The 25,979-nt window shown below is 46.4% G+C and overlaps 1 protein-coding gene across 1 annotated transcript in view; it reads left to right on the top strand.

The window, feature by feature from the left end:
* The window catches only part of LOC121281737 (centrosome-associated protein CEP250-like), a 199,001-nt gene that overhangs the window by 112,401 nt on the left and 60,621 nt on the right, over window positions 1-25,979 (top strand). The window contains exons 36-44 of the mRNA XM_041194658.1: window positions 825-1,009; window positions 3,333-3,390; window positions 5,456-5,646; window positions 7,972-8,029; window positions 10,083-10,258; window positions 12,568-12,625; window positions 14,687-14,871; window positions 18,689-18,893; window positions 19,519-19,703. Coding sequence (XP_041050592.1) covers window positions 825-1,009; window positions 3,333-3,390; window positions 5,456-5,646; window positions 7,972-8,029; window positions 10,083-10,258; window positions 12,568-12,625; window positions 14,687-14,871; window positions 18,689-18,893; window positions 19,519-19,703 — 1,301 coding nt within the window. The remainder of the gene's footprint in view (window positions 1-824; window positions 1,010-3,332; window positions 3,391-5,455; window positions 5,647-7,971; window positions 8,030-10,082; window positions 10,259-12,567; window positions 12,626-14,686; window positions 14,872-18,688; window positions 18,894-19,518; window positions 19,704-25,979) is intronic.

Below are 25,979 nucleotides of genomic sequence, written 5' to 3' on the forward strand. Positions count from 1 at the left end.
CCGCATTGGGAGCAGTGAATGCAGTAGACTAAATTGAAGGAGATGCAAGTGAAGTGCTGCTTCACCTGAAAGGAGTGTTTGGGTCCTTGGACGATGAGGAGGGGAGAAGTAAAGAAGCAGGTGTTGCACCGTCTGCGATTGCACGAGAAGGTGCCATGGGAGAGGGCTGAGGTGTTAGGGGTGTTGGAGGATTGGCCACGGAGACCCGGAGGGAACGGTCCCTACAGAATGCTGACAATTGGGGTGAAGGAAAGATGTGTTTGGTGCTGGCATCATGCTGCAGTTGGCAGAAATGGCCGAGGATGATCCTTTGAACACAGAGGTTGGTAGGGTGCTAAGTGAGGATACGGGGGACTCTAACATGGTTCTGGGAGGGAGAGGACAGTGTGAGTGCAGAGGCACGGGAAATGGGTCGGACACTGTTGAGGGCCCTGTCAACCACAGTGGGTGGGAAACCTCGGTTAAGAAAGAAAGTTTTGGGTGTTTAGAGAGGGGGTGGATTGGGGTGAAACCATTTTTCTCAATTTCTCACTGAATTCTCCCCCATTTCCTATCCTGACTCTTGGGTGTTGTAGTGTGATATTGGGTGAGGGGATGAGGTGCTGAATCCTGGAGCTCCTGAACACGTCAGTGATTCGATTCTGATGGAGAGGTGGTGAGAGGAAGGCTGGAAATGTGTGAATATGAGAGAGAGAAAAACGGACTGAGAGAGAGATATTAGAGACAGAGAGAGATGGACATAAATAGAGGTGGTTTAGAGTACATTTGATGAGAAGATTTACTGGTGATTGAACGTGGTCACTTTGTCTGTTCCTCCCTCTCAGGTACAGGCGGAGCTTGTCTCTCTGCGCAGTAAACAGGACGAGGCCATCACTGAGATCGAGACACTCAAACTGACCAATCAGGAGCTGGAGAGTCGGCTGGAGCAGATCCAACAGGAGCTTCAGGAGGCCCAGGATCGGCTGGTGGCTCAACAGGAGGAAGCAGCTCACCGAGAGGAGAAAGAAGGGTAAGAGATCCCCAGGAGGTTTTGTGTCCCATGGGGCATTTGATCACCTCAGTCATTCTCCAACCCTGTATCCTCCAATCCAATGTCACACATATATTTCCAGCTCCTTTCCCAGGACACACATTATTAACTGCTTTGTCCTCCAATCTCTCTCACCCACAACACCATGGGACACAAACTACAGCAAGTTGTGAATTGGAGGTTGAATTCCTGAATTCTGTCCCAGCAGTATCCCACAGGAACAGTGATGGAGCATTCAACACATGGAGCCTCTTCACACATTCCATTCATTGATGTCCTCATCCAATAAGCTCTTCCATTGAATGATTCTGGGTTTCCTTCTCCCATTGGTATTGGAACCCCTTCCTCTGCACTGAAAACAGATAAAAAGTCCTCATCTAACATCTGAAGGCCCACACACTGCTGACCTAACTTGGTTGGTCGCACATGTGACTCCAGGCCAACACCAATGTGGTTAACTCTTAACTCCCATTCGAAAGGGGCTAGCAAGTCACATAGCCATACCAAAACGACGACAAAAAGGTCCAAAAAAGAATCAAAGCAGAAGCAGCACCCAGCATCAACCTAGGCGCTGGAAACAAGAAATTCACGCACAGCCCTGTTGACCCTGCAAAGTTCCCCTTACTACCACCTGGGAACTTGTGCCAAAATTGGGAGAGCTGTATCACAGTGTAATCAGACAACAGGCTAACATTTCATAGTCACTGAATGATACCTTACAGCCAATGTCCCAGACACCACCATCACCATCCCTGGGTGTGTCTTGTCCCACCGGAAGGAGAAACCCACCTGAAGTGGTGACAAAGTGATATACAGTCGGCAAGAAATTGCTCTGGACTCCATGAAGTCTCATGGCATCAGATTAAACATGGGCATGGAAACCTCTGACTGATTACCACCTGCTGCTCACCAATCCCCACCCCTCCGAACCCCCCAACCCAACCACCACCCCCACCTCTCAGTTGCCTCCTCTATTTTGAACACCAGTTGGGCGAATCATTGAGGTTGCTAATGACACAGAATATACTCTGGATGGGGGTCATTAATGCCCATCAGCAAGTGTATCTCAATAGCACCACTACTGAGCTTGTTCATCGAGTCCTGAAGGACATAACTGCTAGAATGGGGCAGCAGCAGCTGGCGAGAGAACCAACAAGAGGGAAAAACCTCTGCTGGTTGGAATCATCCCTAACACAAAAGAAGATGGTTATGGTTGTTGGAGGTCAATATTCTCAGGCCCAGGACATCAGTGCAGGAGTTCCTCAGGTTAGTATCCTCAGCCCAACCATCTTCAGCTGCTTCACCAATGACCTTCCTTTCATCTGAAGGTCAGAAGTGGGGATGTTCGTAGATGATTGCACAATGTTCACCTTTCCTGACTCCTCAGATACTGAAGCAGTCCATGTCCAAATGCAGGCAGACCCGGACAATATCCAGGATTGGGCTGACAAGTGGCAAGTAACATTCGTGTCACACAAGTGTCAGGCAATGACCATCTCCAACAAGAGAGAATCTAACCATCGCCCCTTACCATTCAATGGCATTAAATCACTGAATCTCCCATTATCAACATCCTGGAGGTTACCATCGACCAGAAACTGAACTGGACCAGCCATATAAATACTGTGGCTGCAAGAGTAGGTGAGAGGCTAGGAATTCTGAGATGAGTAACTCACCTCCTGACTCCCCAAATTATGTCCATCATGTATCAGGCACAAGTCAGGAGTGTGTGAAATAATCTCCACTTGTCTGGATAAGGGCAGCTCCCACAACACTCAAGAAGTTTAATACATCCAGGGCAATGCAGCCCACTTGATTGGCACCACATCCACAAGTATTCATTCCTTCCATCACCGACGTACGTTGGCAGCAGTGTGTAGCATCTGCAAGATGCACTGCAGGAACTCACCAATGATCCTTCTAAACCCACATCTAGATGGACAAGGGCAGTAGGTACATGGGAATGCCACGACCTGCAAATCCCCCTCCAATCACTCCCCATCCTGACTTGGAAATATATCACCATTCCTTCACTGTCACGGGGTTAAAATCCTGGAACTCTATCCCTAGCGGCACTGTGGGTGTACGTACAGCACACGAACAGCAGCGGTTCAAGAAGGCAGCTCACCACCACCTTGAAAAGGGCATTCAGGGATGGGCAATAAATGCTGGCCTAGCCAGCAAGGCCCACATCCCATGAAAGCATTTTAAAAAATTCATTAAATGTCTACAGGATGCCTTCTCCCTGTTACTGTCACTGACAATCTCTCCCTGTCTGTCTGATTCTTTGGTTTTATTACAGAGAGCAGGATCAATCTCCCGGCAGTGACAGATGGCGTTCCGTTGAAGCTGATCCACAGGTAATAAGGGATGGACACAGCAGGGAATAGGGGGTGAATTCAGTCACAGTCCGTGTGTGTCTGAGGGTGAGATCTGGGACATGGACAGTAACCAGAGGGAGAGCAGTGAGGGTTCATGTACCATCACTGGGTTCAGAGAGTGGGCAGGGGCTGACTGCCAGGGATGGAGTCACACTGACTGTGGATGTGAATCGGGATTGGGGAGCAGGAGAAATAATGGCAGAATCTTCCAAACTGATTCACAGTCACTCGGTGGGCGATGTGTCTGATAGGGTGTTCGCTGGAGACAGAAAGTTTCTTCATTGCTGAACCATTATTTCATTATTAAATGTTCCCTGTAATTGTGACAGGTGTTTGGTTGCTGTTCGAGGACCATAGTTTTGGGTAAAGGCAAAATATTGCAGATGCTGGAAATATGAACCAAAAACAAAAAATGCTGGAAAACCTTAGCAGATCTGACAGCATCTGTGGAGAGAGAGACAGAGTTAATGATTCGAGTCGGTATGACTTCTTCAGAGCTAAAGAGAAGTAAAAATGTGTTGAAATGCATAGTGTTTAAGGAGGCTGGAGCAGGTGAAGCTGGATAGAAGGCCAGGCATAGGTGGGGGCAAAGGTGAGATTGTGAAATATGTCAGAAACAAAAGGACAAAGTGTTGTTAGTAGTGGTGGTTCTGGCTAAAGAAGGTGCTAATGGTGACATTAAGAGTGGAAAGCAGAATGTGATAATGGCCGGACCAGGGTAAGCTCTCTGGAAAGTGATAGACGTCCAGAGTGGGGGTGGGGGGAGGGGAAGGGACGGTGCTGGGAAAAAAGATCAAAAGGGCTAAAAGCTGAGGATAAAACAATGAATAAAAATGAAAATAACTTTAGAAAATAATAATCGTGAAAGTAAGTGGAAAAAAATAAAATAAAGAAAAATAAAAATATATAAAGGATATAGAAAAATGAGCGATCAAAATGAAGTGAGGACGGAGGAGAGAGTGCATGACCTGAAGTTGTTGACCTCAATGTTAAGTCCGGAAGGCTGTAAAGTGCCTAATCAGAAGATGAGGTGCTGATCCTCCAGTTTGCGTTGAGCTGCACTGGAACATTGCAGCAGGCCAAGGACAGACATGTGGGTATGAGAGCAGGGTGGAGTGTTGAAATGGCAGGCGACAGGGAGCTCTGGGTCATGCTTGTTGACAGACCGAAGGTGTTCCGCAAAGTGGTCAGCCAGTCTCCCTTTGGTCTGTCCAATGTAGAGGAAACCGCATTGGGAGCAGTGAATGCAGTAGACTAAATTGAAGGAGATGCAAGTGAAGTGCTGCTTCACCTGAAAGGAGTGTTTGGGTCCTTGGACGATGAGGAGGGGAGAAGTAAAGAAGCAGGTGTTGCACCGTCTGCGATTGCACGAGAAGGTGCCATGGGAGAGGGCTGAGGTGTTAGGGGTGTTGGAGGATTGGCCACGGAGACCCGGAGGGAACGGTCCCTACAGAATGCTGACAATTGGGGTGAAGGAAAGATGTGTTTGGTGCTGGCATCATGCTGCAGTTGGCAGAAATGGCCGAGGATGATCCTTTGAACACAGAGGTTGGTAGGGTGCTAAGTGAGGATACGGGGGACTCTAACATGGTTCTGGGAGGGAGAGGACAGTGTGAGTGCAGAGGCACGGGAAATGGGTCGGACACTGTTGAGGGCCCTGTCAACCACAGTGGGTGGGAAACCTCGGTTAAGAAAGAAAGTTTTGGGTGTTTAGAGAGGGGGTGGATTGGGGTGAAACCATTTTTCTCAATTTCTCACTGAATTCTCCCCCATTTCCTATCCTGACTCTTGGGTGTTGTAGTGTGATATTGGGTGAGGGGATGAGGTGCTGAATCCTGGAGCTCCTGAACACGTCAGTGATTCGATTCTGATGGAGAGGTGGTGAGAGGAAGGCTGGAAATGTGTGAATATGAGAGAGAGAAAAACGGACTGAGAGAGAGATATTAGAGACAGAGAGAGATGGACATAAATAGAGGTGGTTTAGAGTACATTTGATGAGAAGATTTACTGGTGATTGAACGTGGTCACTTTGTCTGTTCCTCCCTCTCAGGTACAGGCGGAGCTTGTCTCTCTGCGCAGTAAACAGGACGAGGCCATCACTGAGATCGAGACACTCAAACTGACCAATCAGGAGCTGGAGAGTCGGCTGGAGCAGATCCAACAGGAGCTTCAGGAGGCCCAGGATCGGCTGGTGGCTCAACAGGAGGAAGCAGCTCACCGAGAGGAGAAAGAAGGGTAAGAGATCCCCAGGAGGTTTTGTGTCCCATGGGGCATTTGATCACCTCAGTCATTCTCCAACCCTGTATCCTCCAATCCAATGTCACACATATATTTCCAGCTCCTTTCCCAGGACACACATTATTAACTGCTTTGTCCTCCAATCTCTCTCACCCACAACACCATGGGACACAAACTACAGCAAGTTGTGAATTGGAGGTTGAATTCCTGAATTCTGTCCCAGCAGTATCCCACAGGAACAGTGATGGAGCATTCAACACATGGAGCCTCTTCACACATTCCATTCATTGATGTCCTCATCCAATAAGCTCTTCCATTGAATGATTCTGGGTTTCCTTCTCCCATTGGTATTGGAACCCCTTCCTCTGCACTGAAAACAGATAAAAAGTCCTCATCTAACATCTGAAGGCCCACACACTGCTGACCTAACTTGGTTGGTCGCACATGTGACTCCAGGCCAACACCAATGTGGTTAACTCTTAACTCCCATTCGAAAGGGGCTAGCAAGTCACATAGCCATACCAAAACGACGACAAAAAGGTCCAAAAAAGAATCAAAGCAGAAGCAGCACCCAGCATCAACCTAGGCGCTGGAAACAAGAAATTCACGCACAGCCCTGTTGACCCTGCAAAGTTCCCCTTACTACCACCTGGGAACTTGTGCCAAAATTGGGAGAGCTGTATCACAGTGTAATCAGACAACAGGCTAACATTTCATAGTCACTGAATGATACCTTACAGCCAATGTCCCAGACACCACCATCACCATCCCTGGGTGTGTCTTGTCCCACCGGAAGGAGAAACCCACCTGAAGTGGTGACAAAGTGATATACAGTCGGCAAGAAATTGCTCTGGACTCCATGAAGTCTCATGGCATCAGATTAAACATGGGCATGGAAACCTCTGACTGATTACCACCTGCTGCTCACCAATCCCCACCCCTCCGAACCCCCCAACCCAACCACCACCCCCACCTCTCAGTTGCCTCCTCTATTTTGAACACCAGTTGGGCGAATCATTGAGGTTGCTAATGACACAGAATATACTCTGGATGGGGGTCATTAATGCCCATCAGCAAGTGTATCTCAATAGCACCACTACTGAGCTTGTTCATCGAGTCCTGAAGGACATAACTGCTAGAATAGGGCAGCAGCAGCTGGCGAGAGAACCAACAAGAGGGAAAAACCTCTGCTGGTTGGAATCATCCCTAGCACAAAAGAAGATGGTTATGGTTGTTGGAGGTCAATATTCTCAGGCCCAGGACATCAGTGCAGGAGTTCCTCAGGTTAGTATCCTCAGCCCAAACATCTTCAGCTGCTTCACCATTGACCTTCATTTCATCTGAAAGGTCAGAAGTGGGGACGTCCGCTGATGATTGCACAATGTTCACCTTTCCTGACTCCTCAGATACTGAAGCAGTCCATGTCCAAATGCAGGCAGACCCGGACAATATCCAGGATTGGGCTGACAAGTGGCAAGTAACATTCGTGTCACACAAGTGTCAGGCAATGACCATCTCCAACAAGAGAGAATCTAATCATCGCCCCTTACCATTCAATGGCATTAACATCACTGAATCTCCCATTATCAACATCCTGGAGGTTACCATCAACCAGAAACTGAACTGGACCAGCCATATAAATACTGTGGCTGCAAGAGTAGGTGAGAGGCTAGGAATTCTGAGATGAGTAACTCACCTCCTGACTCCCCAAATTTTTTCCATCATGTATCAGGCACAAGTCAGGAGTGTGTGAAATAATCTCCACTTGTCTGGATAAGGGCAGCTCCCACAACACTCAAGAAGTTTGATACATCCAGGGCAATGCAGCCCACTTGATTGGCACCACATCCACAAGTATTCATTCCTTCCATCACCGACGTACGTTGGCAGCAGTGTGTAGCATCTGCAAGATGCACTGCAGGAACTCACCAATGATCCTTCTAAACCCACATCTAGATGGACAAGGGCAGTAGGTACATGGGAATGCCACGACCTGCAAATCCCCCTCCAATCACTCCCCATCCTGACTTGGAAATATATCACCATTCCTTCACTGTCACGGGGTTAAAATCCTGGAACTCTATCCCTAGCGGCACTGTGGGTGTACGTACAGCACACGAACAGCAGCGGTTCAAGAAGGCAGCTCACCACCACCTTGAAAAGGGCATTTAGGGATGGGCAATAAATGCTGGCCTAGCCAGCAAGGCCCACATCCCATGAAAGCATTTTAAAAAATTCATTAAATGTCTACAGGATGCCTTCTCCCTGTTACTGTCACTGACAATCTCTCCCTGTCTGTCTGATTCTTTGGTTTTATTACAGAGAGCAGGATCAATCTCCCGGCAGTGACAGATGGCGTTCCGTTGAAGCTGATCCACAGGTAATAAGGGATGGACACAGCAGGGAATAGGGGGTGAATTCAGTCACAGTCCGTGTGTGTCTGAGGATGAGATCTGGGACTTGGACAGTAACCAGAGGGAGAGCAGTGAGGCGTCATGTACCATCACTGGGTTCAGAGAGTGGGCAGGGGCTGACTGCCAGGGATGGAGTCACACTGACTGTGGATGTGAATCGGGATTGGGGAGCAGGAGAAATAATGGCAGAATCTTCCAAACTGATTCACAGTCACTCGGTGGGCGATGTGTCTGATAGGGTGTTCGCAGGAGACAGAACGTTTCTTCATTGCTGAACCATTATTTCATTATTAAATGTTCCCTGTAATTGTGACAGGTGTTTGGTTGCTGTTCGAGGACCATAGTTTTGGGTAAAGGCAAAATATTGCAGATGCTGGAAATATGAAACAAAAACAAAAAATGCTGGAAATACTCGGCAGATCTGACAGCATCTGTGGAGCGAGAGACAGAGTTAATGATTCGAGTCAGTATGACTTCTTCAGAGCTAAAGAGAAATAAAAATGTGTTGAAATGTATAGTGTTTAAAGAGGCTGGAGCAGCTGAAGCTGGATAGAAGGCCAGGCATAGGTGGGGGCACAGGAGAGGTTCTAATATGTCACAAACAATAGGACAAAGTGTTGCTCTGGCTAAAGAAGTTGCTAATGGTGACATTAAGAGTGGAAAGCAGAATGTGATAATGTTCGGAGCAGGGTAAGCTCTCTGGAAAGTGATAGACATCCTGAGTGGTGGTGGGGGGAGGTGAGGGGACGGTGCTGTGAAAAAAGTTCGAAAAGGCTAAAATCTGAGGATAAAACAATGAATAAAAATGAAAATAAATTTAAAAAATAATAATAGTGAAAGTAAGTGGGAAAAACATAAAATAAAGAAAAATAAAAATATATAAATTAATATAGAAAAATGAGCGATCAAAATGAAGTGAGGATGGAGGAGAGAGTGCATGACCTGACGTTGTTGAACTCAATGTTAAGTCCAGAAGGCTGTAAAATGCCTAATAAGAAGATGAGGTGCTATTCCTTCAGTTTGCGTTGTGGTTCACTGGAACAATGCAGCAGTCCAAGGACAGACATGTGGGCAGGAGCTCAGGGTGGAGTGTTGAAATGGTAGGCGACAGGGAGGTCTGGGTCATGCTTGCGGACAGACTGAAGGTGTTCTGCAAAGTGTTCACCCAGCCTGCGTTTGGTCTCTCCAATGTAGAGGAAACCGCATTGGGAGCAGAGAATGCAGTAGACTAAATTGAAGGAGATGCAAGTGAAGTGCTGCTTCACCTGAAAGGAGTGTTTGGGTCATTGGACGATGAGGAGGGGAGAAGTAAATGAGCAGGTGTTGCACCTTCTGCGATTGCACGGGAAGGTGCCATGGGAGAATGCTGAGGTGTTGGGGGTGATGGAGGAGTGGACCACGGAGTTGCGGAGGGAACGGTCCCTACAGAATGCTGACAGTGGGGGTGAAGGAAAGATGTGTTTGGTGCTGGCATCATGCTGGAGTTGGCAGAAATGGCGGAGGATGATCCTTTGAACACAGAGGCTGGTAGGGTGCTAAGTGAGGATATGGGGGACTCTAACATGGTTCTGGGAGGGAGAGTACAGTGTGAGTGCAGAGGCACGTGAAATGGGTCAGACACTGTTGAGAGCCCTGTCAACCACAGTGGGTGGGAAACCTCGGAAAAGGAAGAATGTTTTAGGTGTTTAGAGAGGGGGTGGATTGGGGTGAAACCATTTTTCTCAATTTCTCACTGAATTCTCCCCCATTTCCCATCCTGACTCTTGGGTGTTGTAGTGTGATATTGGGTGAGGGGATGAGATGCTGAATCCTGGAGATCCTGAACACGTCAGTGATTCGATTCTGATGGAGAGGTGGAGAGAGAAAGGCTGGAAATGTACGAATATGAGAGAGAGAAAAACAGACTGAGAGAGAGATATTAGAAACAGAGAGAGAAGGACATAAATAGAGGTGGTTTATAGTACATTTGATGAGAATATTTACTGGTGATTGAACGTGGTCGCTTTGTGTGTTCCTCCCTCTCAGGTACAGGCGGAGCTTGTCTCTCTGCGCAGTAAACAGGACGAGGCCATCACTGAGATCGAGACACTCAAACTGACCAATCAGGAGCTGGAGAGTCGGCTGGAGCAGATCCAACAGGAGCTTCAGGAGTCCCAGCATCGGCTGGTGGCATCTCACCGAGAGGAGAAAGAAGTGTAAGAGATCCCCAGGAGGTTTTGTGTCCATTGGAGCATTTGATCATCTCAGTCATTCTCCATCCCTTTATCCTCCAATCCCATGTCATACATATATTTCCTGATCCTTTCCCAGGACACACATTATTAACTGCTTTGTCCTCCAATCTCTCTCACGCACACCATGGGACACAAACTACAGCAAGTTGTAAATTGGAGGCTGAATTCCTGAATTCTCTCCCAGGAACAGTGATGGAGCATTCAACACATGGAGCCTCTTCACACATTCCATTCATTCATGTCCTCATCCAATAAGCTCTTCCATTGAATGATTTTGGGTTTCCTTCTCCCATTGGTATTGGAACCTCTTCCTCTGCACTGAAAACTGATAAAAAGTCCTCATCTAACATCTGACGGCCCACACACTGCTAACCTTACTTGGTTGGTCGTACATGTGACTCCAGGCCGACACCAATGTGGTTAACTCTTAACTCCCATCTGAAAGGGGCTAGCAAGTCACACAGCCATACCAAAAGCACGACAAAAATGTCCAAAAAATAATAAAAGCAGAAGCAGCACCCTGCATCGACCTAGGCACTGGAAACAACAAATTCACGCACAGCCCCGTTGACACTGCATTTTTCCCCTTACGATCTCCTGAGGACTTGTGCCAAAATTGGGAGAGCTGTGTAACAGTGTAATCAGACAACAGGCTAACATTTCATAGTCACTGAATGATACCTTACAGCCAATGTCCCAGACACCACCATCACCACCCCTGGGTGTGTCTTGTCCCACCGGAAGGAGAAACCCACCTGAAGTGGTGACGCAGTGATATACAGTTGGGAAGAATTTGCTCTGGACTCCATGAAGTCTCATGGCATCAGATTAAACATGGGCATGGAAACCTCTGACTGATTACCACCTGCTGCTCACCAATCCCCAGCCCACCCGACACCCGCCACCCAACCACCACCCCCACCTCTCAGTTGCCTCCTCTATTTTGAACACCAATTGGAAGAACCTTTGAGGTTGATAATGACACAGAATATACTCTGGATGGGGGTCATTAATGCCCATCAGAAAGTGTATCTCAATAGCACCACTACTGAGCTTGTTCATCGAGTCCTGAAGGACATAACTGCTAGAATGGGGCAGCAGCAGCTGGCGAGAGAACCAACAAGAGGGAAAAACCTCTGCTGGTTGGAATCATCCCTAGCACAAAAGAAGATGGTTATGGTTGTTGGAGGTCAATACTCTCAGTCCCAGGACATCAGTGCAGGAGTTCCTCAGGTTAGTATCCTCAGCCCAACCATCTTCAGCTGCTTCACCAATGACCTTCCTTTCATCTGAAAGGTCAGAAGTGGGGATGTTCGCTGATGATTGCACAATGTTCTCCTTTCCTGACTCCTCAGATACTGAAGCAGTCCATGTCCAAATGCAGCCAGAGCCGGACAATATCCAGGATTGGGCTGACAAGTGGCAAGTAACATTCGTGTCACACAAGTGTCAGGCAATGACCATCTCAACAAGAGAGAATCTAACCGTGGCCCCTTGACATTCAATGGCATTACCATCACTGAATCTCCCATTATCAACATCCTGGAGGTTACCATCGACCAGAAACTGAACTGGACCAGCCATATAAATACTGTGGCTGCAAGAGTAGGTGAGAGGCTAGGAATTCTGAGATGAGTAACTCACCTCCTGACTCCCCAAATTATGTCCATCATGTACCAGGCACAAGTCAGGAGTGTGTGGAATAATCTCCACTTGTCTGGATAAGGGCAGCTCCCACAACACTCAAGAAGTTTAATACATCCAGGGCAATGCAGCCCACTTGATTGGCACCACATCCACAAGTATTCATTCCTTCCATCACCGACGTACGTTGGCAGCAGTGTGTAGCATCTGCAAGATGCACTGCAGGAACTCACCAATGATCCTTCTAAACCCACATCTAGATGGACAAGGGCAGTAGGTACATGGGAATGCCACAACCTGCAAATTCCCCTCCAATCACTCCCCATTTTGACTTGGAAATATATCCCCATTCCTTCACTGTCACTGGGTTAAAATCCTGGAACTCTATCCCTAGCAGCACTGTGGGTGTACGTACAGCACACGAACTTCAGCGGTTCAAGAAGGCAGCTCACCACCACCTTGAAAAGGGCATTTAGGGATGGGCAATAAATGCTGGCCTAGCCAGCAAGGCCCACATTCCATGAAAGCATTTTTAAAAATTCAATAAATGTCTCCAGGAAGCCTTCTCCCTGTTACTGTCACTGACAATCTCTCCCTGTCTGTCTGATTCTTTGGTTTTATTACAGAGAGCAGGATCAATCTCCCGGCAGTGACAGATGGCGTTCCGTTGAAGCTCATCCACAGGTAATAAGAGACGGACACAGCAGGGAATAGTGGTTGAATTCAGTCACAGTCCGTGTGTGTCTGAGGGTGAGATCTTGGACATGGACAGTAACCAGAGGGAGAGCAGTGAGGGTTCATGTACCATCACTGGTTTCAGACAGTGGGCAGGGGCTGACTGCCAGGGATGGAGTCACACTGACTGTGGATGAGAATCGGGATGGGGGAGCAGGAGAAATAATGGCAGAATCTTCCAAACTGATTGACAGTCACTCGGTGGGTGATGTGTCTGATAGGAAGTTCGCAGGAGACAGAACATTTCTCCATTACTCAATCATTATTTCTTTATCAAATGTTCCCTGTAATTGTAACAGGTGTTTGGTTGCTGTTCCAGGACCATAGTTTTGGGTAAAAGCAAAATATTGCAGATGCTGGAAATATGAAATAAAAACAAAAATTGCTGGAAAAACTCAGCAGATCTGACAGCATCTGTGGAGAGAGATACAGAGTTAATGATTCGAGTCGGTATGACTCTGCTTCAGAGCTAAAGAGAAGTAAAAATGTGTTGAAATGTATAGTGTTTAAGGAGGCTGGAGCAGGTGAAGCTGGATAGAAGGCCAGGCATAGGTGGGGGCAAAGGAGAGATTGTGAAATATGTCACAAACAAAAGGACAAAGTGTTATTAGTGGTGGTTCTGGCTAAAGAAGGTGCTAATGGTGACATTAAGAGTGGAAAGCAGAATGTGATAATGGCCGGACCAGGTTAAGCTCTCTGGAAAGAGACGTCCTGAGTGGGGGTGGGGGGAGAGGAGGGGACGGTGCTGGGAAAAAAGATCGAAAAGGCTAAAAGCTGAGGATAAAACAATGAATAAACATGAAAATAAATTTTAAAAATAATAATAGTGACAGTGGAAAAAAATTAAAATAAAGAAAAATAAAAATATATAAATGATATAGAAAAATGAGCGATCAAAATGAAGTGAGGATGGAGGAGAGAGTGCATGACCTGAAGTTGTTGAACTCAATGTTAAGTCCAGAAGGTTGTAAAGTGCCTAATCAGAAGATGAGGTGCTGATCCTCCAGTTTGCGTTGAGCTGCACTGGAACTTTTCTGCAGGCCAAGGACAGACATGTGGGCATGAGAGCAGGGTGGAGTGTTTAAGTGGCAGGCGACAGGGAGGTCTGGGTCATGCTTGTGGACAGACCGAAGGTTTTCCGCAAAGTGGTCAGCCAGTCTGCGTTTGGTCTCTCCAATTCAGAGGAAACCGCATTGGGAGCAGTGAATGCAGTAGACTAAATTGAAGGAGATGCAAGTGAAGTGCTGCTTCACCTGAAAGGAGTGTTTGAGTCCTTGGACGGTGAGGAGGGTAGAAGTAAAGGAGCAGGTGTTCACCTTCTGCGATTGCACGGGAAGGTGCCACAGGAGAGGGCTGAGGTGTTGGGGGTGATGGAGGAGTGGACCACGGAGTCCCGGACGGAACGGTCCCTACAGAATGCTGACAATGGAGGTGAAGGAAAGATGTGTTTGGTGCTGGCATCATGCTGGATTTGGCAGAAATTGCGGAGGATGATCCTTTGAACACAGAAGCTGGTAGGGTGCTAAGTGAGGATACGGGGGACTCTATCATGGTTCTGGGAGGGAGTGGACAGTGTGAGTGCAGAGGCACGGGAAATGGGTCGGACACTGTTGAGGGCCCTGTCAACCACAGTGAGTAGGGAACCTCAGAAAAGGAAGAATGTTTTGGGTGTTTAGAGAGGGGGTTGATTTGGGTGAAACCGTTTTTCTCAATTTCTCACTGAATTCTCCCCCATTTCCCATCCTGACTCTTGGGTGTTGTAGTGTGATATTGGGTGAGGGGATGAGATGCTGAATCCTGGAGCTCCTGAACACGTCAGTGATTCGATTCTGATGGAGAGGTGGTGAGAGAAAGGCTGGAAATGTGTGAATATGAGAGAGAGAAAAACAGGCTGAGAGAGATATTAGAGACAGAGAGAGATGGACATAATTAGAGGTGGTTTAGAGTACATTTGATGAGAATATTTACTGGTGATTGAAAGTGGTCGCTTTGTGTGTTCCTCCCTCTCAGGTACAGGCGGAGCTTGTCTCTCTGCGCAGTAAACAGGACGAGGCCATCACTGAGATCGAGGTGCTCAAACTGACCAATCAGGAGCTGGAGCGTCGGCTGGAGCAGATCCAACACAAGCTTCCGGAGGCACAGTGTCGGCTGGTGACTCAACAGGAGGAAGCAGGTCACCGAGAGGAGAAAGAAGGGTAAGAGAACCCCAGGAGGTGTTGTGTCCCATGGGGCATTTGATCATCTCAGTCATTCTCCATCCCTGTATCCTCCAATCCGATGTCACACATATATTTCCAGCTCCTTTCCCAGGACACACATTATTAACTGCTTTGTCCTCCAATCTCTCTCACCCACAACACCATGGGACACAAACTACAGCAAGTTTTAAATTGGAGGTTGAATTCCTGAATTCTCTCCCAGCAGTATTCCACAGGAACAGTGATGGAGCATTCAACACATGGAGCCTCTTCACACATTCCATTCATTCATGTCCTCATCCAATAAGCTCTTCAGTTGAATTGATTTTAGGTTTCCTTCTCCCATTGGTATTGGAACCTCTTCCTCTGCACTGAAAACAGATACAAAATCCTCATCTTACAAATCAGCCATTTCCTTATTGCTCATCATAGTCTCACCTGTATCTGTCTTTACTGGACCCACATTCCCATCTTCACCACTCTCTTTCTCTTAATATATTCATGAAAACATTTCCTGTTAGTTTGGATCTTCCTGGATAGTTTCTTTCTCTTTTCCTTTCCTGTCCCTCTTATTATTCGCTCGATCCCAGTCTGGCTCTCTCAGTTTGCTGGATTTGCAGTTTCCTTGTGTCTGTGTTTGTGTTTTCTTTTAGTTTAATCCTGCCTCTTACCTTGTTTGTTGACCAGGGATAGTGAACTGCACAAGTGGGGTTTTACCTTTGGGTATATTCTCGTTTTCTATTCTGGGAAGTGCTCTTTAAATACTCCCCAATGTTTGTCTGTGGATTTCCCCATTAACACCTCCCCCCAGTTTGTTGTCGATTCTGAATTACTTATTCTTTCGAGGTTTGCCACTCTTAAATTGTAAACCTTGGCCCTTTTATCATTCCCCCACTGACTTATCCCCAAGGCTGATATCAAATTCACTCTTTTTTTTCACCCAATACCTGTAAAGCACCCTGACTGTCAGATTCATTGCCCTTTACTATTTGTTTCCCTGAGTCTATGTTCTTGAGCTCAGCTCATTTCGATTCCTCCTCTCCACCCTCAGTGAGCCATTCTGACAATTTCTGGATCATGCTCCATTTTTGGTCAACATTAAACTCCTTCTTCTGTTGATTGGCCCAATGCTGTGATTGTTCTACTTCCGTTTCTATTGTCGATCGCACAGAATTGCAGCAGGAATTACAATGCATGAATGAGGCTGTTTGGCCCATCCAGTCTGTGTTCATGTTTTTACTTGACATGAGCTGTGACCTTAATCCCATGTTCCAGGCCCAGTCACATATCCCTTTACCCTCTGTTGCTATCTATCTCTTCCATCCTTTTATAACATTCAACACCTTTTGTAGTAATTATAATTTTGGGAAATGTAGGACTATAGCTTGAAGAATAATCCTGTGGTGTAAGATTACATGATCTGTGTAAAGCAATGTATTAACAGTGCAGGGAACCTTTAGGAGAGAGTTCTTCTTTAGTTATGGAGTTTGATACAAACTTGTAGTTGCTGCTGCTCTCTTGTAAATAGAGTTAAATGTTTCCACCAAGAAATATTATCTGAAGATCAACTCTAACAAACTGGCAATGAGGATAAATCAGATTGTTTCTACAATAGTTAAAAAGAAAAGATATACTCATCTGAGATGCTGCAGTTTGGCAGAATTGATCCCTTTGAGCCAGCCACGGACAATTGGTCTCAATATATAGAATGTTTAGCATTCTTCTTTCAAGCAAACAAAATCACAGGGGTGGAAAAGGGGAGAACGATTCTCCTGAGTATTTCTGGGAGCAAAGACCTACAGTTTAATTTGAAGCTTGGCGGCCCCCAGTGCCCCAGATTTAAAGGCTATCAGTGAAGTCGTAGACCTCGTTCAGGGACATTTTCAACCCAAGCCCTCAGTCACAATGCAGAGGTTCAGGTTCAATTCATGGATTAGAGCCACAGGGGAGACAATTGCTACCTACATGGTGAAATTAAAACAACTAACGGAATATTGTGATTTCAGTGAAACCCTGAATGACATGCTCAGACATCGTTTGGTGTGTGGTGTGCAGGAAGACACTATTCAGCAAAGATTGCTGACTGAAGTGAATCTTGATTTTGAGAAAGCGTTAGAAATGGTGCTAGTGATGGGAAGCACTGTAAGGGATTCACAAGCAATTCAAGAGGCACAAAATGGCACTGTTCTCCTAGTTGGGCAGGAACAGTCAGCCAAAAGTGGTACGAAAAGCTGGGACTGTGCTGTGAAGCGGGAAACAGCCCCCACTAACTGAAAAATGAGAGGAAACAGCTTAGCAACTAAATTGAAAAATATATATTATCAACGTGGAAATAATGTTTCTGTGGTAAAGACTCCAATGTCCGGCACTACTATAGAAAAGCTATGCCAGAGCTTCACCACCAACGTATTGCTAGAGGTAATCGTCTCAGATAATGGTATTGCATTTACAAGCGCTGAGTTCAAACGATTTGTCAGCCTAAAGGGTATCCACCATGTGAAGACTTCATCGTACCATCTGTCAAGTGGACCGGCAGAAAGAGCAGTACAAACCTTTAAGGAAGGAATGAAAAAGTTAGCAGGTGATTTGTTGGAGACCAAACTTGCTCGTTTCCTATTTCACTGCAGAACAACGCCACCCACCACCCCCACACTACAACAGGAGCAATGCCTGCAGAGTTATTAATGAGGCTCTGTCTAAGTACAAGACTAAGCCTAACAATTCCCAATTTGGGGGGGAAGGTGGAAAAAAGTCAAGGGAACCAAAAAGTGACTCATGATTTGCACAGTCATGGGTGACAATTTCCTGTTGGAGAAGCAGTATATGTAAAGAATTTCAGGGGGTGACCAAAGTGGTCACCTGGTAAAGTAAGCTCTGTGAATGGATCAGCGTTGTACCACGTGGAAGTGGAGGGCCGGATCACCTGTAAGCACATGGATCATTTAAGAAGAAGGGAGATACCCCAACAAAATGATGTTCCACCTGTAACCATTGCTGAACCTGTGGTTCCTGTTGAAGTTGCTCAACCAAGGACAGACACGCCCAATGTCTCTGTCGGAGTGGAAGATACTGAACTGCGTGTGCCTAATGACGTACCGGATGTTAATGTGGTTCCAGAGAATGTGTTTCCTGCAAAAGAATCAGAAGTTTTGGAGCTGTGACATTCTACATGGATCAGGAAACCACCTGAAAGACTGAACTTGTAATTTCATGACCTGTGCAAATATTGTAATGTCACAAGATAAATATCCTTGTAAATACAAAATGTGCAGAAAAGTTAAAGGGGGAGGAATGTAGAAATTATAGTTTTGATAAACATAGGACTGTAGCTTTAAGAATAATCCTGTGCTGTAAGAACACATGATCTTTGTAAACTAATGTGTTTGCTGCGTGGGGAACCTCTAGGAAAGAGTTCATCTTTAATTGTGGAGTTTGATGCACATGTGTAGCTGTTGCTGCTGTCTTGTAAATGAAGCTAAATGTTTCCACAAAGAAAAGTTGTCTGAAGATCAACTCTATAACATCTTTTTATCAAATCACCCTGAATCTGCTCAGTTCTGAATAAAACTGCATTTTTCCAGGTCATTCTGTGTCTTTGTATCTTTCAGAATAAACAGCAACCCTAGTCAATCTTTCTCTCTATTCTCTCCTTTGCTGCACATCTTTCCTATAATTCAAAGTTTACTATCTCCCTGAGGTGCCTCTCCCTCCCTCCCTGTTACAGAACTGAATACTAACAGCAATCGCTCTATTACAGTCACTCCTGTTGAACACAAAGTAATGCTCTTCTCCCTCTGTCACTCCTGCTCCACAGACTTCAGAGAACTCGCTCTATCCAACGCCGTGTGACACAGAAGACCTCAGGCAAAGCAGCCCCCCTGGGAGAGGATCCTGGGCTCTCTCACCTGAGGGTTGAATGTCAAGATGTGACCATGTCGACCGGCGATGATGGAGATGGAGTCCATGAGGAAACAGAAACAACTTCAGCAAGAGATGGAGCAGCAGAGACAATCAAAGAGGTAGCTGGGCCTAGGAACCAGGCTTCTCCACTGTTAGTGCAGCAGGAAGGACTCAGTCCTGCAGCAAGTGGTTCACCCTTGCTATCTATCTCCACAGAGATACTCAGATCTCCTCATAAACCAGAGGAACAAAGGGTCCCGTCCAGACTCGAACCCCCTGTGGATCAGAGATAGACTGTCACCTGGTTTATGTCTTACCCTGTGTTGGCCACGCCAAAAAAAAATCGGGGAAGTCCAGTGGACAGAATGGGTGATACTTGGATAATGACCTTCAGTTTCCCAATTTTCCTCATTAGATTCTGGGTAGTGGGGGCGGTTTGGAAATTGGGTGGGGAAGTAACTTACTGGGTTCCACAGAATGTCAGCACTTTTGGGATTGGAGACTGATGGGGAGGGCGGGGTGGTTAAGAGAGACTAGAAGAAAACAGAGAGAGAGAGAGAAAGGTTCCGATGAATGTTAGTTTGATGTGAGAGATGGAAAGAGCAGGAGGGAGGAGAAAGAGACACAGAGATAGAGACTGAGCTGGGTGAGAGTTTGAGAAAGGTGGTTTACAATGCACTTTTTTGAACATTTCCTTTTCATTGATTATTGAACATAGTCGCTTTGTGTGTTCCTCCCTCCCAGGTACAGGCGGAGCTTGTCTCTCTGCGCAGTAAACAGGACGAGGCCATCACTGAGAACGAGATGCTCAAACTGACCAGTCAGCAGCTGGAGAGTCGGCTGGAGCAGATCCAACAGGAGCTTCAGGAGGCCCAAGATCGGCTGGTGGCTCAACAGGAGGAATTAGCTCAACGAGAGGAGAAAGAAGGGTAAGAGATCCCCAGGAGGTGTTGTGTCCCATGGGGCATTTGATCATCTCAGTCATTCTACATCCCTGTATCCTCCAATTCGATGTCACACACACATTTCCAGCTCCTTTCCCAGGACACATATTATTAACAACTTTGTCCTCCAATCTCTCTCACCCACAACACCATGGGACACAAACTACAGCAAGTTGTGAATTGGAGGTTGAATTCCTGAATGCTCTCCCAGCAGTATCCCACAGGAACAGTGATGGAGTATTCAACACATGGAGCCTCTTCACACATTCTATTCATTCATGACTTCATCCAATAAGCTCTTCCATTGAATTGATTTTGGGTTTCCTTCTCCCACTGGTATTGGAACCTCTTCCTCTGCACTGAAAACAGAACAAAATCCTCATCTTACATCTGACAGCCCACACACTGTGTGCATAAGAACATTCAAGTTAAGAGCAGGAGTAGGTCATTCGGCCCCTCCTGACTGCCATCCCCCATTCAATAAGATCATAGATGTGCTGATCTTCAATTCAACTCCAGTTTCTGCCCTGATCCTCATAACCTTTGATTCCTCAATAATTCAAAAAATGAAACCCAGCCTTGAATATGTTCAGTGACCCAGCTTCCACTGCTCTTTAGTGTAGAGAATTCTAATGATTCACCACCATCTGAGAGCTAAAATTTCTCCCTCATCTCCTTAAAAAGGTGACACCTTATTCTGAAACCATGACCCTTAGTTCTAGATTTCCCCATGAGCGGATCCATTGTCTCATCATCTACCTTGTTGAGGTCCCTCAGAATCTTATATGCTCCAGTGAGTATAGGGCCAACCTATCAACCTTCCCTTTCAGACAACCCCTTCAGCCCAGCAATAGTGAACCTTCCCTGAACTGCCTCCGATGTAGGTACAACTCTGCTTAATTACAAAAACCAACACTGCAGCATTATTTGAGGTGTGGTCTCACCTTCGCCCTCTACAGCTGTAGCAAGACATGTCTACTTTAGCTAGCCTCAGTAATGGTGAAACTATCATTGATTGTCATAATAACCCATCTGGTTCTCTAATATCGCTTAGAGAAGGAAATCTGCCATCCTGACTTGGGCTGGCCTATGTGTGATTCCAGACCCACAGCAATGTGGTTAACTCTTAATTTCCCTCTGAAGGAAGCTACCAAGCCACTCAATTGTACCAAACCACTTCAGAAAAGTCAAAAAGGATAAAACTGGATGGACCACCCAGCATTGACCTAGATACAGGAAACGACCCAGCCAAGTTGACCCTGCAAAGTCTTTCTTACTAACATACGAACATATAAACATACAAAGTAGGAACAGGAGTAGACCATTTGGCCCCTTGAGCCTGCTCCGCCATTCAATAAGATCATGGCTGTTTCGCATTCTACATCCCCATCTACCCCCAATAATCATTGATTAACCCTTGCCTAACAAGAATCTATCTACCTCTGCCTTAAAAATATTCAATGGCCCCACTCCCACTGCCTTCTGAGGCAGAGAATTCCAAAGTCGCACAACCCTCTGAAAGAAAAAAATTCTCCTCATCCCTGTCCTAAATGGGCAATCCTTAATTTTAAAACAGTGCCCCCTAGTTCTGGACTCACCCACAAGAGGAAACATCCTTTCCACTTCCACCTTGTCAAGGCCGTTCAGGATCTTATATACTTCAATCAAATCACCCCTCACTCTTCTAAACTCCAGTGGAAACAAACGCAGTCTGTCTAACCTTTCCTCAAAAGACAACCCACTCATTCCAGGCATCAACCTAGTAAACCTCCTCTGAACCACCGCCAACGTATTTACATCCCCCCTTAAATAAGGAGACCAAAAATACACACAGTATTCGAAATGCGGTCTCAGCAATGCCCTGTATATCTGAAGCATAATATCCTTATTTTTATGTTCAATTCCTCTCATAACAAAGGATAGCATTCCATTAGCATTCTTAATTACTTGCTGCACCTGCAAACGAACTTTTTGTGACTCATGTACTAGAACACCTAGCTCCCTTTGCATCTTGGAATTCTATAGCCATTCTCCTTTTAAGTAATACTCTGTGCTTCGATGATGAAGGGAGTGAATGTTTGTGGATGTGGTGCCAATCAAACGGACTGCTTTGTCCTGAATGGTATTGAGTGTTGTTGGAGCTGCACTCATTCAGGCAAGTGGAGAGTATTCCATCACACTCTGACTTGTCCTTGTAGGTGGTGGACAAGCTTTGGGGAGTCAGGAGGTGAGTTACTCACTGAAGGATTCCCAGCCTCTGATCTGCTCTTGTAGCCATAATGTTTATATGGCTAGTCCAGTTCAGTTTGTTGTTGATGGTAACCCCAGGATTTTGATAGTGGGGGATTCAGTAATGGTTATGCCATTGAATGTGAAGGGGCAATGGTTAGATTCTCTCTTGTTGGAGGTGGGCAATGCCTGGCACTTGTGTGGCACGAATGTTACTTGCCACTTGCCAGCCCAAGCGTGGACAGGTCTTCCTCCATTTGGACATGGACTGCTTCAGCACCTGAAGAGTCACAAATGGTGCTGAACATTGTGCAATCATCAGTGAACATCTCCACTTATGATGGAAAGAAGGTTATTGATGAAGCAACTGAAAATGGCTGGGCTGAGAACATTACCTGAGGAGCTCCTGCAGTGATGTCCTGGAACTGAGATGATTGACCTCCAACAGCCACAACCATCTTCCTTTGTGCTAAGCATGACTCCAACCAGAACAGAGATTTCCCCCTGATTCTCATTGACTCCAGTTTTGATAGGGTTCCTTGATGCCACACTCGATCAAATGCTGCCTTGATGTCAAGGGCAGTCACTCTCACCTTACCTCAGAAGGTCTGCTCTTTTGTCCATGTTTGAACCAAGGTTGTAATGAAGTCAGGAGCTGAGTGGCCCTGGCAGGACCCAAACTGTGCGTCAGTGAACAGATTATTGCTAAGTAAGTGCCACTTGATAGCACTGTCAATGACCCCTCCCATCACTTTACTGATGATTGAGAGTGGACTGATGGGGCAGTAATTGGCCAGGTTGGATTTGTCCTGCTTTGTAGGTACAGGACATACCTGGGCAATTTTCCACATTGTCAGGCAATGCCAGTATTGTAGCTGTACTGGGACAGCTTGGCTAGGGGTGCGACAAATTCTGGAGCATAAGTCTATTGCTGGAACATTGACAGGACCCATAGCCTTCAGCCATTTCTTGATATCACATGGAGTGCATTAAATTGGCTGAAGACTGGCATCAGTGATGCTGGGGGCTTCCGGAGGAGGCCGAGATGGATCATCCACTCAGCACTTCTAGCTGAAGATTGCAGCAAATACTTCAGCCTTATCTTTGGCACTGGTGTGTTGGGCTCCTTCATCATTGAGGATAAGGATATTTGTTGAGCCTCTTCCTTCAGTGAGTTGTTTAATTGGCCACCAGCATTCACGAATGGATGTGGCAGGAATGCAGAGCTTTGATCTGATTGATTGGTTGTGGGATCACTTTGCTCTAGCACATGCTGCTTATGCTGTTTGGCATGCAAGTGGTCCTGTGTTGTAGCTTCACCAGGTTGACGACTCCTGCACTCTTCATTGAACTGGGTTTGATCACCTAGTTTGGTGGTAATGGTAGAGTGGGGGATATGCTGGGACATGAGGTTACAGAATCTACAAGCAAAAAACTGCGGATACTGGAAATCCAAAAAAAATTACAGAATGTATTCGAGTACAATTCTGCTGATACTGATGGACCACAGCGCCTCATGGATGCCCAGCCTTGAGTTGTTAGATCTGTTTGAAATCTATCCCATTTCGTACAGTGGTAGTGCCACACAACAAGATGGAGGGTACCTTTTGTCCTCCTTCGGAACTTTGTCTCCACAAGGACTGTGTGGTGATCACTCCTACTGATACTGTCATAGACAGATGCATCTGCGGCAGGCAGGTTGGTGAGGATGAGGTTAAGTATGTTTTGCCTTCTTCTTGGCTCTCTCACCACCTGCCACAGACCCAATCTATCAGTTGTGTCCTTTAGGACTCGGCCAGCTCAGTCATTAGTGGTGCTACCAAGCCAGTCTTAGTAATGAACATTGAAGTCCCCCACCCAGAGTACATTCTGTGCTCTTGCCACCCTCAGTGCTTCCTCCAAGTGATGTTCAACATGGAGGGGCACTGATTGATCAGCTGAGGTAATGACATGGTAATCAGCAGGAGGTTTCCTTGCCAATGTTTGGCCTGATGTCATCAGACTTCATGGGGTCCGGAGTAGACTTTGAGGACTCCCAGCAACTCCCTCCCAACTGGATACCACTATGCCTTCACCTCTGCCCTTCCGGTGGGACAGGACATACTCAGGGATGGTGATTGTGGTGTCTGGGACATTATATTAAGGTATGATTCCTTGAGTATGACTTCAGGCTCGTCTATAGGACAGCTCTCCCAATTTGGCACAAGCCCCCAGATTGGTGAGGAGGACTTTACAGGGACAACAGGGCTGATATTGCTGTTGTCATTTCTGGTGCCTAGGTTGATGCCAGGTGGTCCGTCTGGTTCAATTCCTTTTAGACTTTGTAGTGGTACCTGGCCATTTCAGAGGGCATTTAAGAGTCTGGAGTCATATGTAGGCCAGGCCAGGTGAAAGGACATTAGTGAACCAGATGAGTTTTTACAACAATCGACAGTGGGTTCATGATCATCATCAGACTTTTAATTCCAGATTTTTATTGAATTCAAATTCCACCACCTGCCATGGTAGGATTCAAACCCAGATCCCCAGAACATTACCTGGCTGTCTGGATTACCAGTCCAATGACAATATCACTGTGCCACCACCTCCCCAATTACTTCACTTCCCACATACATGGTTCACAAGAACACCGGTCCCGGTTCGGGTGTAAACCATCCCAACGGTACAGCCCCAATTTTCCCCAGCACTAATACCAGTGCCACACAAACTGAAACCCACTTCTCCCACACCAGTCTTTGAGCATCATGCTCATCTCCATATTTATGTACCCTACGCGAATTTGGACGTGGTGGAGGTAATAATCCAGAGATTATGTCCTTTGAGGTTCTGCTCTTCAATTTAGTGCCTAGCTTCTCATACTCTGTATGCAGAACCTCTTTCCTAGTTCTACTTATGTTGTTGATACCTGAATGGACCAAGACAACTGGATCCTCCCCCTCCCACTGCAAGTTCCTCTCCAGCCTTGAGCAGATGTCCCGAACCCTGGCACCAGGCAGGCAACACAGCTGTCTGGACTCTCATTCTTTACTGCTGAGAACAGTGTCAATCCCCCTCACTATACTGCTCCCTACCACCACTTTGTTCCTTTTCATTCCCCACACTTGAAAGGCTTCCTGTATCACGGTGCCATGGTCAGTTTGTTCATCCACCCTGCAGCCCCCACTCTCATCCAAACAAGCTGAGAGAACCTCAAACCTTTTGGACAATTGCAGAGGCACACACTCGTGCCCTCCTGCCCTCTGGGTCCCCTTACCTGCCTCACTCGCAGTCACACCCTCGTGTCCCTCACCACTGACCAAATCAGAAGACCCTATCCTAAGTGGTGTGACTGCCTCCTGGCATGAAGATTCCAGATAACTTTCCCCCTCCCTGGTGTGTCACACATTCTGCAGCTTAGCCTCCAGATCAATGACTGAGCTGAAGTTCCTCAAGCTGCACTTACTGCAGACGTGTTTGCCCTGGATCCCAATGTTATCCAGGAGCTCCCACATGCTGCAGCCTTGCCACATCACCTGTCCTGCCATCCTTAATGTGTTTTCAATAATTACTTAATTAAATTGTGCACCTATTTATGTGGCTGTCTTATATATTTTATTAACTTTACCACAAATTTGTATACTATTTTAAACCTTAGGAATAGAATAGACCTTAACCACTCACCAGATACTCACCAAACAGCCAGCTCCTTTCCCCATAGTGCAGCAAGAACCAATTCTTATAGGGTGAGAAAGCTAGAAAAAGGAAACAAATACCTTCTTCCCCCCCGCCACTTCACCAAACTCCCCCTCTCACCAAACTCCAAGTCTGCACTCAATTTCCACAGCTGCTCTCCATTTGCCTTAGCCGCACTAAAGAGGCCAGTATTTACAGCCAACTGAACTGGGCAATGGTAACCAGGTTCAATCAGTTAGCTAATTAACTACTCAGCTCCTACAGCTCAGAGTGAGTTTACCCTGTCTAAACTGCAAGAAAGAAAGAACTTAGCCTGCTAACACAGTGCTTTCCAGTTACTGCTAATTATAGGCTTGATTA

The sequence above is a fragment of the Carcharodon carcharias genome, chromosome 9 (assembly GCF_017639515.1).
Source record: "Carcharodon carcharias isolate sCarCar2 chromosome 9, sCarCar2.pri, whole genome shotgun sequence".
NCBI lineage: Eukaryota > Metazoa > Chordata > Chondrichthyes > Lamniformes > Lamnidae > Carcharodon > Carcharodon carcharias.